Source organism: Antedon bifida, chromosome 9 (assembly GCF_963402885.1).
Source record: "Antedon bifida chromosome 9, ecAntBifi1.1, whole genome shotgun sequence".
NCBI classification, from domain to species: domain Eukaryota; kingdom Metazoa; phylum Echinodermata; class Crinoidea; order Comatulida; family Antedonidae; genus Antedon; species Antedon bifida.
Window position 1 is genome coordinate 20,841,404 of NC_136234.1, and position 14,303 is coordinate 20,855,706.

A 14,303-nucleotide genomic window follows, 5' to 3' on the forward strand; every position below is an offset into this window, starting at 1 on the left:
ATAATTTGTAAGATTATTGAGAAATTGCTTTGCTATCGCTTAAGGGAATATCTAGAATATAATAATATCCTTTCAGAAAATCAGTTTGGGTTTAGACAAATGTATAGTACTGAACTTTTACTTTCAAAGGTTTTTCATTCATGGGCACAGAGCTTAGAACTTAAAGGTTGTAAAAATATTGATATTATTTTTCTTGATTTTTCGTCTGCATTTGATAAGGTGTCTCATAAAAGATTAATTAAGAAACTTAATAACTGTGGCATTGGTGGAAACACTAATGCATGGATTACAGATTTTCTTTCAAATAGACGCCAAAGGGTTATTTACAGAGGAGAAAAGTCAGAGTGGGTAAATGTTACTTCAGGGGTACCACAAGGGTCAGTTTTGGGCCCTCTTTTATTTTTGATTTATGTAAGTGATATTGTAAATAATATTTCTTCTTCACTTTTTCAATTTGCTGATGATCACACATTATCACGTCCTATTTATAACAATAATGATTGTAAATTGCTTCAAAAGGATTTAGATTTAATTGCTAAATGGGCAAATGTAAACAAACTTCCCTTAAATCCTGTCAAATGCGCCGTAATGCATGTTACAAGATGTAAAGAGATAGTTAACTGGGATTATACCATAGAATCAGACAATATTCCTAAAGTTACAGAATTCAAATTTCTAGGTGTTTATGTAAATAGTTCGTTGTCTTGTCATACACAAGTTAATTATATATGTTGTAAAGCAAGCAGATTGCTTGGTTTCATTTCAAAATGTAGTAAAAATATGTCCTGGTTAGCTATGTTGAACTTATACAAAGCTCTATTACTTCCAGTGGTTACCTACTGTTGTTCAATGTGGGCACCATTTGAGAAATCATATATTAATAGAATAGAAAGTATACAAAGGAAAGCAACAAGGATAATAATGTTTAGAAAGGAAGGTTCCTGGGACACATCTTATTTTCATAGGTTGAAAGTGCTTGAATTATTATCTATTGATGACTTGTTTAAATTAAATAGACTTTCATTAGGATTTAAGGTGTTGAAAGGTTACTGTCCCCATTCTTTCAATGAGTATATTAAAACTAGTGAAAGATGTCCGGGTAGGCTTTTACGTTGGAATTCGAAAGGCAATACTTTTCATAATTCTGTTTTTGTTTCCTTTCCTAGACTATGGGAGCAAATACCAAATGACATAAAAGATTCACAAACAATTTCAATATTTAAGGCTGCTCTAACAAAACACTATATTTCATGTTATGTATAATTTATTTGTATTTTTCTTGTATATGGTTTTATCTTTAACTGATTGTATTGTATGGAGTGAGTGCAGAATCTGTTTGGGCTTTAGCCTATTCTCATTCCTGGTTATTTTTACATTGATGACCGAATAAATATTATTATTCCGTAAACGTAACTAGGCTTATTTACACCGTGACGTACACAACAACAACTGCGCATGTTGAAAGCATTGTTGTTGTTGTTTGATGAGGGAAAGAGGAAGTAGAAAAATGCCGTTTCAAAACAAGGCTTAAGTAGCTAGGTACTTAAGGTAAATCTTTATTACTTTGTAATTTTTCCGTACTTGCATACTTTAAAATTAAGAACCAAAGCCAGGCCTAGGTTTAGGCATTTAAGTAGGCCTAGGCACCCGTTACGTAACACTGTTATAGCCAAGCAAAACCGAACTGAAAAAGAGTGGTCTGGTGGGGGTTTTCCCCATTTCATGATTTACAGCTAGGCCTAGTTAGAATGGCTACTAGCTTAGCTAGGCATACAGTACAGTAGGTCCAGTTAGAGTCACTTTACGTACACCGTACGGCTAGAGGCCTAGCCCTACTAGGACTAGGTGGTCTATGGTCTATACTATGAATGTATTAAATTGTCTCAGGGCATGCCTATATGATGTATGTTAACTGCAAGAAGAAAGAAGTTTCAACAAAGGCTAAGCATATTTAAATTTGTAAAGAATATTAATTGTCCTACAGTAGGCCTATTATTTATATACAGACATGCCCGTCTAAACATTTTTTTAGTCAATATCATTTTTAACAACACATATAAATTGCCAGTTTTGTTTCATTTCAGTTACTAAATTTGATGCATTTGTTGCTATGGCAATACTAGACGACTTATGCCACGATGGCAACTCGGCAAAGAATTACACCTTCTGGGAAGGCACTGCTTATGGTGCTTGCTACGAACAACTTATAGGCGTCTTACCAATTTACATAATATTTGGACTAGTAAACTGTTTGTACATTGACAAGGATCTACACACTCTGCAAACAAATCCAATCCTCCAGAAATGTCGTGTTTTATTTGTTCGATTTTTTATATCAATAGCAAGTGTTGTACCTCCAGTTTTAAATGTGATTTTAACTTACGTGTACCTTGAGACGACTGTTAGCATCGCTCATACATGCGGCGTTGGGTTTAGAACCGTTTCCTGGTTGATTCACAGTGGCCTTGTATGGCGTATACGTAGTATGAACGTTAAACATGTTCGGGGCTTCATTCCTATTATTGTTGCTTGGGCCCTTACCGTTGTATCGGACTGTGTTCAATTAACAACAACTGTCTTGCAATATATTTATGATGAAGATAATTTAATACCTTTAGTTTGTCTTTCAACAACAGTTTTGCTTCAGATTTTGTACTTAATTACACTTTTTCCAGGGTCCAGGCATGTAAGGGCGTTTCATAAACCACCCGAGGCAATCAATCGAGTGCCTTGTATTAATGAAGGTGAAAGTGATGAGGAGGATGAATCAGCTGGCCTAATTACTAATTCAAGAGCGCAAGGATATGGTACTAACCCACCCACTAACGATCAACAAGAACTAGGCATCGCAGAAGATGGGGCTAATATTTTATCAAAGTTAATTTTCTTTTGGATTCAACCATTAATGGTAAAGGGGTCTAAAGGAAAAATCAATAAACCTGATGATGTTTTTGAATTGCCACCTGAATTGAGACCTCAAACTGTTGCCAGAAAGTTCCAACGAATTAGTTCTAATATTTTCAAAGCTGATACACGTACTTACAATCACTCGCAGCAACCAAACGGCTTAGCTAATGATCCACGTGTTGTATACTCTACCTCATATCAAAAGCAGAGAAAACATAGATTAATTAATTGTTTAAACAAAGCATTTGGACTCAAATTCTACCCCTTAGGTATCATTAAATTTATTCAGGATTGTATTGGATTCGCAGGACCCATATTTCTACACGAACTAGTCTCGTACATAGAAAACAGCAACGAACCTACATCCCACGGATATTATTATGCCTTGGGCCTATTTGTTTCATCTTTGCTTGGATCGTTCTTAGGCCTGCATTTTAACTATCAAGTTAACAAAGTCAAAGTGCAAGTGCGTGGTGCATTAGTCAGTACAATTTACCGCAAGTCTGTCCGTGTCAACTTGGCAACCATATCAAAATTTACGACAGGGGAGATTGTGAATTTTATGAGTACAGACGCGGACAGAGTGGTTAATTTCTGTTCAAGTTTTCATCAGTTTTGGAGTCTTCCGTTTCAAATTGCTGTGTCGCTGTATTTATTGCATCAACAAGTTGGACTTGCATTCCTCACAGGGCTTGCCTTTGTACTTCTACTTATTCCAGTTAACAAGTGGTTGACGGTCAAAATTCAAGGCTACAATGAAGATATGATGAAACGCAAAGATGACCGAGTAAAGGTCGGTAATCATTTAACCTTGTAGTTTATTTTGTATATAGTGTATCTTTATTACAACTCTTTACTTGTTTATATTTATTTCAATTATATATATTTTGTATGTTGTTGTAATGTTATGTGAGCGATTGTGCCTGTCATGAATTTCCGCAAGGACCAAGTAAATCTGAATCTGAATTATAAATACTGTACACAAACGGTATCCAGAATTGTGAACTACAGTAGTAGTCTATTCCTTGTCAATATATGACTAATATGTTTATGTGAACCAGATCAGAATGTTAAAGCTCCATGGAAATATATTGTTAACTTCCATCAACTTTGGAGTAAAAGGTTTACTTCTTCCGTTCTATAGAAGTGTAATTTTATTTTCTTCATGGAAGTAAAGTATTATTTCCTCCATTTAATTGAAATGTTTAAAAAGTAATAGTTTACTTCATCCATAGAAGTATGTTTATTTCCTCCACTTTAATCACTGTTAATTTGTCACTGTCATTTCATTTTATAATTTCAGATAAGAAATTAATTTTATGACGCTGTAAATATTAATTTATTAGATTGAGTACTCATTTAATTTTCTTTTTTTTAAGCTGATGAGTGAAATCCTGAATGGCATACGTATCATCAAGTTTTATGCGTGGGAATTAAGTTTCCAGGAAAAGATAAACCGACTGCGATCGTTGGAGCTAAGAAGCTTGAAGGGAATCAAGTACCTGGATGCTTGGTGTGTGTATTTCTGGGCTACTACCCCTGTGCTTATCTCAATCTTAACGTTCACTACATATGCTAGCATGGGCTACAACTTAACAGCTGCAAAGGTAAACAAACTTTCTAACTGGTGATAATACAGTTTCAGTTTGTTGTATATAATAAATATTTGATTCATATGAAAAAATACATTTTAAAAGGCAAGGAAAGAAAATTTAAAGTGACCAGCAATATTTATAATGTAAAAATAAAAAAAATAAAATTAAAAAACAAGAAAATAGACAAGATTGAAAATGATCACTACTAGCAGAGTGACAGTATACCATGTCTTTAGTGCAAGTAAAAATGTTTAGGCTATAAATGTGAATCAAAATACTGTATATTCTGAATCCTATTAATTCATTAATTACTTAATGAAGGTATTCACAAGCGTAGCCCTGTTCAACATGCTGATTGGTCCATTGAACGCATTTCCGTGGGTCATCAATGGGGTCATTGAGGCATGGGTATCAGTGCACCGAGTACAGTCTTTTCTGGATTTGGAAGATAACGATTTAGAAAAGTATTACACGCAAGGTGAGATCATTCTTTTAAAGTTTTTTTTTTCTATGATATTTATTCTTCAATTATCTTGTTTGTTCGTACTGACTTAAAATTTAACTACATAAATAAAGGTATTATTATCAAAATTATGATTTATTTAGTCCCAGTGGATGGAGACCAATCTATACTTGATATCCAGATAAAAAATGGCTGCTATAATTGGGGCAAAATAATTAAAGATGAAGCAAGTAAAGCAGAAGGTTCTGATGAGAATGATGTGTTTGCAAAACCAGCAGGGACACTAGCTTTGAAGGATCTCAATTTATCAGTGTTTAAGGTAAATGAAGATTTAGTGTACTCTGAGCCTGGATCAGGCTTATTTGCCAGATACTCGTCAACATTTTGTGGATAGTCTTTATAAAGTGGGGCAAAACCATAGAGGGTGCTATATTTACATCCACTCATAGAGGGTGCTATTTAAAAATATTTTAGTAGTGTTATTCTATAATTAAACAAATCTCTGTTTGGTTTTTAGTTATATTAGGATTCTAAAAGTTGCAGACTAATTCTGGATACTTTTGAGATTTTCTGTAAATTCTTCTGTTTCTTCTACTCCCTATTGTAGGGTCAACTTGTAGGAGTGATTGGAACTGTAGGTTGTGGTAAGAGTTCTTTGCTGGCAGCATTTATGGCTGAAATGCATCAGGACGAGGGAATGACATGGGTGTCCTGCCTTGATGAAGGGTTCGGCCTAGCTTGCCAAGAGCCTTGGATACAACATGCAACACTCAAGGAAAACATACTATTTTCTGAGCCATTTTATAATTCCAGGTACCAGGCTGTTCTCCAGGCCTGTGCATTGACTGAGGATTTAAAGGTACCATACTTGTTTATTTTGTGAAAATATTCCATACCTTATCATAATTCAAAATGGAGGGAGGGGATGTTAATTTACTGAGTACTATGGATAATGCCATGCCAGTGCAGTTACGATATTTTACAGATTGTCTGAAATTATTATTGTTTTTTGCAGATTCTTCCTGCAGGAGATAACACAGAGATTGGCGAGAATGGAGTGAATCTAAGTGGAGGTCAGAAGGCTAGGGTTGCACTAGCGCGGGCTGTTTATCAGGTAAGGTGAATGCCAAGTACATAGAAATATACAACATTCTCTATAGTCTTAGTCACACCTAAGTAGATTCTTGTCATTTGATTGGATTGATTGTCGGTCACATAATGTTCAATAAATATTATATTGAACTCTTAATTACATCATCAAGAGTGCAGTGTTGAGTATTTGAGCAATTTCGTTTTGCGCAACCTTACACTCGCACGACATGAAGCAACCTGTAGTGGACGCCGTCTATAATTGTTGTACTCTACTTCCAAAATTGGAGCACTGCCTTTTCAAATAAAATGATTTGTACCATTGCACTTATAAACATTCATTATTTGTATACAGCTGTCATTTCAGTTTTTATCAAAACAAAAATTATTCTTTAATTAGGATAAAAACGTCTACCTATTGGATGATCCATTGTCAGCTGTTGATGCTCATGTTGGGGAACATCTGTTTAACAAATGTATTATGGGTATTTTGAAAGGAAAGACCAGAATCCTTTGCACCCACCACACCAAATATTTGTGGCAGGCTGACGTTGTCATAGTAATGGAAAATGGTATTATAGCTTCATATGGTAAGTGAAGAGTGTTTACAAATCATGTGCAAAAAAAATAAGAATAATAAAATTAAATCAAAATGGTGGTTACGCTGTGGTAATTCTACAGCATGGATAAAAGGTTGGTTTGTTTGAGTTCAGTGTCTTACATCTAAGTGAGATACTATTAAGTATTTTAATAAATATTTTTCTTAAGCGATCTGTTAAGGGGCATGGAACTGATCGTGTCGCAGCCAGAGATAAACTCTTTGATCTCCTGAGCTCAGCATCCTGTTGTTAGATTGCCTTGGTCCCACTGTATTGTGTTTGCCTGTCTTTAACCCATAATATGCTTGAGTATTAAAACTTATTTTTCATTCAAGTGAGTTACTCACTTCAAATACAAAAAGAGTACATCTGACTGATCAAGGATTTATTTTTACCAATTTATAACAACCTACATATCCCTGACTTTCCTGAATGTTTTACTGCCATATAAATTTGACTCAGTAGTCGATCTCTCAGAATCATTTTTATTTTTCAATTTAGGACATCCATCTGTTATTCTAAACAAACTGGAGACAACTGAAAATGGTCTTACAACATCGGCGAGTGAAAAGGGAGATGCGTTGAACGACGGGGAGGAGGATGAGGCTAATTGCGATGATGGAAACGTTCAGAAAGTGGAGGATAAACTGATAAAGGATGAGGACCAAGACAAAGGAGTAGTGAAGTTAGATGTATACAAGTCATACTGGAAAGCTGTGGGACATTTATTAGCAATATCTACTTTCATAGCGTTGACACTTATGCAAGGTAAACAGACAGATTGATTTTTAATTTTGTTTTATGTGCAAAAAAACTTTCTAATACTACTGTAAGGCCATTCAATCTGTCTGTTTAATGTCAACTCCCCCACCCTAAAAAAACAACATGAAAAATTATTAATTAAATCAGATTCCGTATAAAAAATATGAAGAACATAATAATTAGGACAAAGTAAATGTTTAAATTTAAACAAAAATCTGTCTGTTGTCTTTTTATTTAATGGAATGGACTTCCATCATCCAAGATTTTAGGGAAAAACTTAAAATAATATTGGTGGAATTATTATAAATGTGGTCACAAAATTGTATTTTGTTTTTAAAAATAGAAAAAATAAAAATTTGTATTGGCTAATTTTGCAAAGATCCCAAGATAGTAATATTAATTTATTCTAGAAATGATTCTACTGTTTTTCTTTTGCTTCAGCTTCAAGAAATATTAATGACTGGTGGTTGGCATACTGGGTGACCCATTCCACTGATGAGGAGGTGTTGGGGGCCTACAAAAGGTAATCTTAAACAAGAATTAATAGTTATAAGAATTGTTATTGATGTAGCGTAACACTTATTAAAACAAGAATTACTATACTGAAATCATTTTTATTTATTTTTTTCTGATCTGTTGATGTGACTTCGTTTTTATTGTTTTTCTTGTATAAGAAGGAAGTAATATGTTTTTAGCAGCATGGTTTTCATAATTCTGTAATGTGTATATAAAGAATATTTTTTAAGAATCACAAACGTAACATTTTCTTTTCATATTTTAGGTTTAATGATGTACTACTACCAGCCGCTTCAAATTCTTCAAACATTCCCAGAAATCTTACACATGCCACGTTGCTTCCCGCAAACCTAACAACCGCCTCGGACAATTTAAAATTCTACCTTGGAATTTACGGTGGTTTGGCTGCTGGAAACTCGATCTTCACGCTTCTTCGTGCATTTTTATTTGCGTACGGTGGTCTATGTGCAACAAAGCTTGTTCACAATCGCCTTCTCGACCGCATCTTGCGTGCACCGATCGTCTTTTTTGAGGAAACACCGATTGGTCGGCTTATCAATCGCTTTTCATCTGATGTGTATAGCGTTGATAAAGATCTACCGTTTATGTTGAATATTTTCTTGGCGCAACTTTATGGCGTTCTTGGTACGGTGGTCATCACATGTTATACGTTGCCTTGGTTCATTCTCGTACTGGTTCCAATTTTGATTGTCTATTATCTTATTCAGGTTAGTAGGTTTTTACAGCTTAAGTATTCTTGTACTGTGGTAAGCACCATTGACACTTGCACGCATTTTGGTATGCACTGCATTTAATGCGTAGCAATACGTGTCATTGATCCTTACAGTAGAACCTATATTAAAGGCACACGTTCAGTATGCAACAAAATGTTCCCTAGGTGTTCCCTGAATAGGGATTGGCCATAGTGTTAAAACATATATTGCCCTTCGTTCATTCATAAGAAAGTGTCCTCCTAATAGGGTCTCCTTAATATGTGTTCCAAAGGAGGTATTCTACTGTATTGTTTGTGAAAATAAAACATATTTTCTATTACCTTCTCAGAAATATTATCGCAAAACCTCGAGAGAACTGAAACGAATAACGAGTGTGACACGCTCACCGATTTATGCTCATTTTTCTGAAACCCTTTCTGGTGTGATGACAATACGTGCATTAAGAGCAACGGAACGGTATGGTTTTTTACCTTTATTATTTAAAATATATTTAACCAAATTTACTGTGTTTAATCTTTAGCAAATATAATAACAGAAGAGAGTTACATTTGTCATCATTAATATCTATAAGATGAAAGATAATGGTGTCAAATTTGGACGCAGACCTTACAGGCTGCTTGCCAAGTTATTTTTTTAGGGCTAAAGTATATAAAATACTGCATTAAGACATAAGAAAAATTACTAAAGTAGAGTTTTGTTATTCATAGGTTTGAAGAAGAAAATCTGACCCGACTAGAGCAAAACCAACGTGCTAACTTCTGCAGTTTGGCTGTAACAATGTGGCTTGGTCTTTGGCTCCAGTTACTAGGTGTGGTCATGGTTGGCGCGGTTGCATTGTTGTCTGTTTGGGAGCATCACAATGGTGGTATAAACCCTGGTAAGCTTTTGAGACATTGTGCATAATTGTCTTTCTGGTTCCCAACTTTGAAAATTTCAATATCAGGCGACTTATAAAAGTATGGCCAAATCATAGAGGGTGTTAATTTTTAAAATACATCCACACATAGAGGGTGCTATTTAAAAATCTCTAGCATCGGCGTATTCTATATCTGTATGAGTGTGGCATATGTCACTGTCACTGAAGAACAAATATTGGAAAGCTCTTGTGATTATCTTGGGACTTAGGAGATCTGCACTTTGACAATAAATTTAGTAGTCTTGTGTTATGGTTAAGAACACCTGGGTACTGTATTTTCAAAAGATACACTAGTTTGTTTTAAGTGCACAAAAGCCAGATGCGTACTGGACCTTACCTTTTTATAACCCAACTTTTTCTCTGAAACAAATTCCTCAACTTGTCCTTTTCTGTAGGTCTTGTTGGTCTCGCTATCTCTTACATCCTTGGCATCACTGGCCAACTGATGGCAGTCATCACATCCTTCACTGAGACTGAAAAGCAGATGGTCAGTGTGGAACGCATCATGCATTATGTCAAAGAGGTGCCGCAAGAAAGCCAAGAATCTTTGTTATATGTAAGATGGGATTGTATTTTACTATAACTGGCATTTATGAATCTTTCTTTACTGTTATGCTCTGAAATGGTAGTGATATGACATTATCATGTCCATATACGGGCACATCACATTTTTTTGTCACATAAAGTTTGATAGTGTAGACAGAGCTTTACTATCCCAGTCAAAGGTGAGCGTCAACTAACAATACTATTATTATTATTCATTACTAAATTATCAGTTGTTTACACTAAGGTTGCCTTATATTCCACTGTAGACTTTAGCATTTTGTGAACACCAGCTTAATAATGTGAAAAAGTACAAACCATTAATAAAGAAAATAATTAAAAAAAACAGAACATAACTAAAAACAATTATTTTAATTATCATTTCAATTTGGTTTTATTTTTTTGGGCAGAAGAAAAACAATAAAGTGAGGGATGAAAAATAATATAAAAACAAAGCAAATTATATAAAATGTGTAAACATATACATTTCAATTCATCACTTACTGTAGATTCAAAGCCTTTAGAGCACAATATTTTGAGAAGCATTTACATTAGTGTATAATAGTGAAACATATTATATAAAAGTTTGAAATAACTTTCTTTTGTTAAACAATCCATTACATTTTGTCCATTTAAGGAAGATAAATGGATAATATTAAAATGTTGTAATTGAAAAAAACAACAATAAATGCATTCCATTTTGCGTTTTGTGCTTTCAGACACCTGCTCAGTGGCCGTCTCTTGGACGTGTTTGTTTTACCAGGGTTAGTTTCTCTTATCGTAGACATTTACCAAATGCGCTGAATTCTGTTACGTTTACAACAGCACCCGGTGAAAAGATTGGTATTGTGGGTAGAACAGGGTCTGGAAAATCCAGCCTGTTTTTGGCATTATTCCGTATGGTTGAAATTCAAGATGGTTCTATAACCATCGATGGTACAAATATTTCACATATCCAAGTGCAAGATCTAAGGTAAATACACAATGTTGTTTTTAAAGATTTCTTCCAAAAACAGGAAAAATAATGATTAATATAATCAAACTAGAATAGAGTTTATTGTAGTTTAATAAAATTAAACCTTATAAAAAAAATGATATTCGCTTATAAAAATGATGGTGGGTTTAATTTAACCAAAACATGTAACATGGAAATTGGCTTCTGGCTTTTTTTTTTTTATTAATTAATTTTTATGTGAATAAGTGAATAACTATTATGTTACATTAAAATGCCATATTAAAAACAATATATCTTGATATTTTATCACTGTACTTATTTTACAATGTGTATGCGGCATTTGGACTTTAGTGTAATATTGAATCGGATCCTTTCAAATACCAGTATTTACCATATCTCCATAGATCAAGATTGGCTGTCATTCCTCAGGATCCATTCCTTTTCAGTGGCTCCATCAGAGAAAATCTTGACCCAAAAGGAGAGCACTCAGATGATGAGTTATGGTGCATTCTGGAAAAGTGCCATCTAAAAGAAGTGGTTCAAGCTTTAGGAGGACTTGAAGGCGAAGCAGCAGAGAAAGGTCGTCACTTTTCATCGGGGCAACGACAGCTTGTCTGCTTAGCAAGAGCTATGCTGACAAGGGCAAAGGTCAGATATTGTTTGTTATTGCATTACAGTAGAACCCCTCCTTTTGACACCCCTATACAGGTGAAACCCTAGTAAACAGACACTTCCCCATGAAATGTACGATCGATAATACATGTTTTAACACTCCTATTAAGGGGACACTTTTTAGTTCCTGTATTTATTAACATATCAACATTATCAGCAGAATGGTTATGTATGTTTTGCTTGGAGCATATTTTATTATTTAAGCCTTTAGTAGAACCCCACCTTTTTCACAACCCTATTCTAGAGACGCTCCACATCCTATTAAGGGGACACTTTCCATTATATAAATAAGGCGAACACTATGGCCAACCACTATTCAGGAGACACTCCTATTAAGGGGACAACTTGTTAGGTCCCAAAGGTGTCCCCTTCAGGAGACACTCTTACTTGTTAGGTCCCAAAGGTGTCCCCTTTAGGAGACACTCCTATTAAGGGGACAACTTGTTAGGTCCCAAAGGTGTCCCCTTCAGGAGACACTCCTATTAAGGGGACAACTTGTTAGGTCCCATAGGTGTCCCCTTAATAGAGGTTTTAATGTAATTTTAAACTCTCATTATTCCCTCTTTCTACCAAAAGGTTTTATGTATAGATGAAGCGACGGCAAGCATCGACCACGACACTGACAAACTTCTACAGGAAACCATTCGTACAGAATTCCGAGAAAACACTGTGTTAACTATTGCCCACCGTATCAATACAATTGTGGATAGCGACCGTGTTATTGTAATGGAATCGGGAATGATAGCCGAGTTTGACACCCCGGATGACCTACTATCTGACACCAACTCTTTATTTTATGGACTTGTTCATTCAAATTAAACCCTTCGGTTATAAAATGTATTAAGAAATTTAGAAAACCAGTGAAAGTTTATGCAGCTGAAGGTAAATTAGAATTATGTAATCGGTTTCTTTATGGTTAAAAGTTTTTATATATAAAATAAAATAATGCTATATTAGAAAAAAACATTTTTGGAAACATTGTAGTAAATTTATATTATAGTACCATAGAAAGCAGTTAATTGGAAAAATGGCCAAAATATCAAGTTTTTAAAATTCAATTATTATTCGATAATATTGCTGTATATGATCATACATTGCGTTGTTATCATCTTATAGTGCCATAGAAAGCAGTTAAGTCGAAAAATAAAATGGTCGAAAATTTTTTGAAAAAAATCCCTTAACTATTATAGTACAGGGAAAAATGGCCAAAATATCTAGTTTTTAAAATTCTATTTTTATGCGATAATATTGCTGTATATGATCATACAACATCTTATAGTGCCATAGAAACCATTTATGTCGAAAAATAAAAGGGTCGAAAATTTGCCATTTTTGGAAAAAAATCCCTGTACTATAGTAAGGGATTTTTTCGAAAAATAGCCAAATTATCAAGTTTTTTAAATTCAATTTTTATGCAATAATATTGCTGTATATGATCATACAACATCTTATATTGCCATAGAAACCATTTATGTCAAAAAATAAAAGGGTCGAAAATTGGTCATTTTTGGGAAAAATTCCTGTACTATAGTACAGGGATTTTTTCGAAAAATGGCCAAAATATCAAGTTTTTAAAATTCAATTTTTATGCGATAATATTGCTGTATATGATCATAGAACATCTTATAGTGCCATAGAAACCATTTATGTCGAAAAAAAAAGGGTCGAAAATTGGTCATTTTTGGAAAAAATCCCTGTACTAATAGTAAGGGATTTTTTTCGAAAAATAGCCAAATTATCAAGTTTTTAAAATTCAATTTTTTTGCGATAATATTGCTGTATATGATCATAAAACATCTTATAGTGCCATAGAAACCATTTATGTCGAAAAATAAAAGGGTCGAAAATTGGCCATTTTTGGAAAAAATCCCTGTACTATAGTAAGGGATTTTTTCGAAAAATAGCCAAATTATCAAGTTTTAAAATTCAATTTTTATGCGATAATATTGCTGTATATGATCATACAACATCTTATAGTGCCATAGAAACCATTTATGTCGAAAAATAAAAGGGTCGAAAATTGGTCATTTTTGGAAAAAATCCCTGTACTATATAGTAAGGGATTTTTTCGAAAAATAGTCAAATTATCAAGTTTTTAAAATTCAATTTTTATGCGATAATATTGCTGTATATGATCATACAACATCTTATAGTGCCATAAAAACCATTTATTTCGAAAAATAAAAGGGTCGAAAATTGGTCATTTTTGGAAAAAATCCCTGTACTATAGTAAGGGATTTTTTCGAAAAATAGTCAAATTATCAAGTTTTTAAAATTCAATTTTTATGCGATAATATTGCTGTATATGATCATACAACATCTTATAGTGCCATAGAAACCATTTATGTCGAAAAATAAAAGGGTCGAAAATTGGTCATTTTTGGAAAAAATCCCTGTACTATAGTAAGGGATTTTTTCGAAAAATAGTCAAATTATCAAGTTTTTAAAATTCAATTTTTATGCGATAATATTGCTGTATATGATCATACAACATCTTATAGTGCCATAGAAACCATTTATGTCGAAAAATAAAAGGGTTGAAAATTGGCCAT

The 14,303-nt window shown here is 33.8% G+C and overlaps 1 protein-coding gene across 1 annotated transcript; it reads left to right on the forward strand.

The window, feature by feature from the left end:
- Positions 1 to 1,455: 1,455 nt before the first annotated feature.
- On the forward strand, positions 1,456 to 12,885 carry LOC144851495 (ATP-binding cassette sub-family C member 10-like). Its single transcript, XM_078708990.1, has 17 exons — positions 1,456 to 1,548; positions 2,085 to 3,700; positions 4,287 to 4,514; positions 4,824 to 4,980; positions 5,109 to 5,284; positions 5,573 to 5,824; positions 5,981 to 6,079; positions 6,455 to 6,644; positions 7,155 to 7,421; positions 7,857 to 7,938; positions 8,197 to 8,659; positions 8,994 to 9,121; positions 9,373 to 9,542; positions 9,977 to 10,137; positions 10,844 to 11,097; positions 11,484 to 11,727; positions 12,328 to 12,885. The coding sequence occupies exons 2-17, from the start codon at positions 2,111 to 2,113 to the stop codon at positions 12,568 to 12,570; spliced, it is 4,704 nt and encodes a 1,567-aa protein (XP_078565116.1). The 5' UTR covers positions 1,456 to 1,548; positions 2,085 to 2,110; the 3' UTR covers positions 12,571 to 12,885.
- The last annotated feature ends 1,418 nt before the right edge of the window (positions 12,886 to 14,303 follow it).

Excerpts from the sequence above, each read along its gene's own strand:
- LOC144851495 (XM_078708990.1), top strand. The coding sequence starts at position 2,111 with ATGGCAATACTAGACGACTTATGCCACGATGGCAACTCGGCAAAGAAT. Across the intron at positions 8,660-8,993 it reads TTGTCTATTATCTTATTCAG|AAATATTATCGCAAAACCTC; the intron begins GTTAGTAGGTTT and ends TTACCTTCTCAG. Across the intron at positions 11,098-11,483 it reads ATCCAAGTGCAAGATCTAAG|ATCAAGATTGGCTGTCATTC; the intron begins GTAAATACACAA and ends ATATCTCCATAG.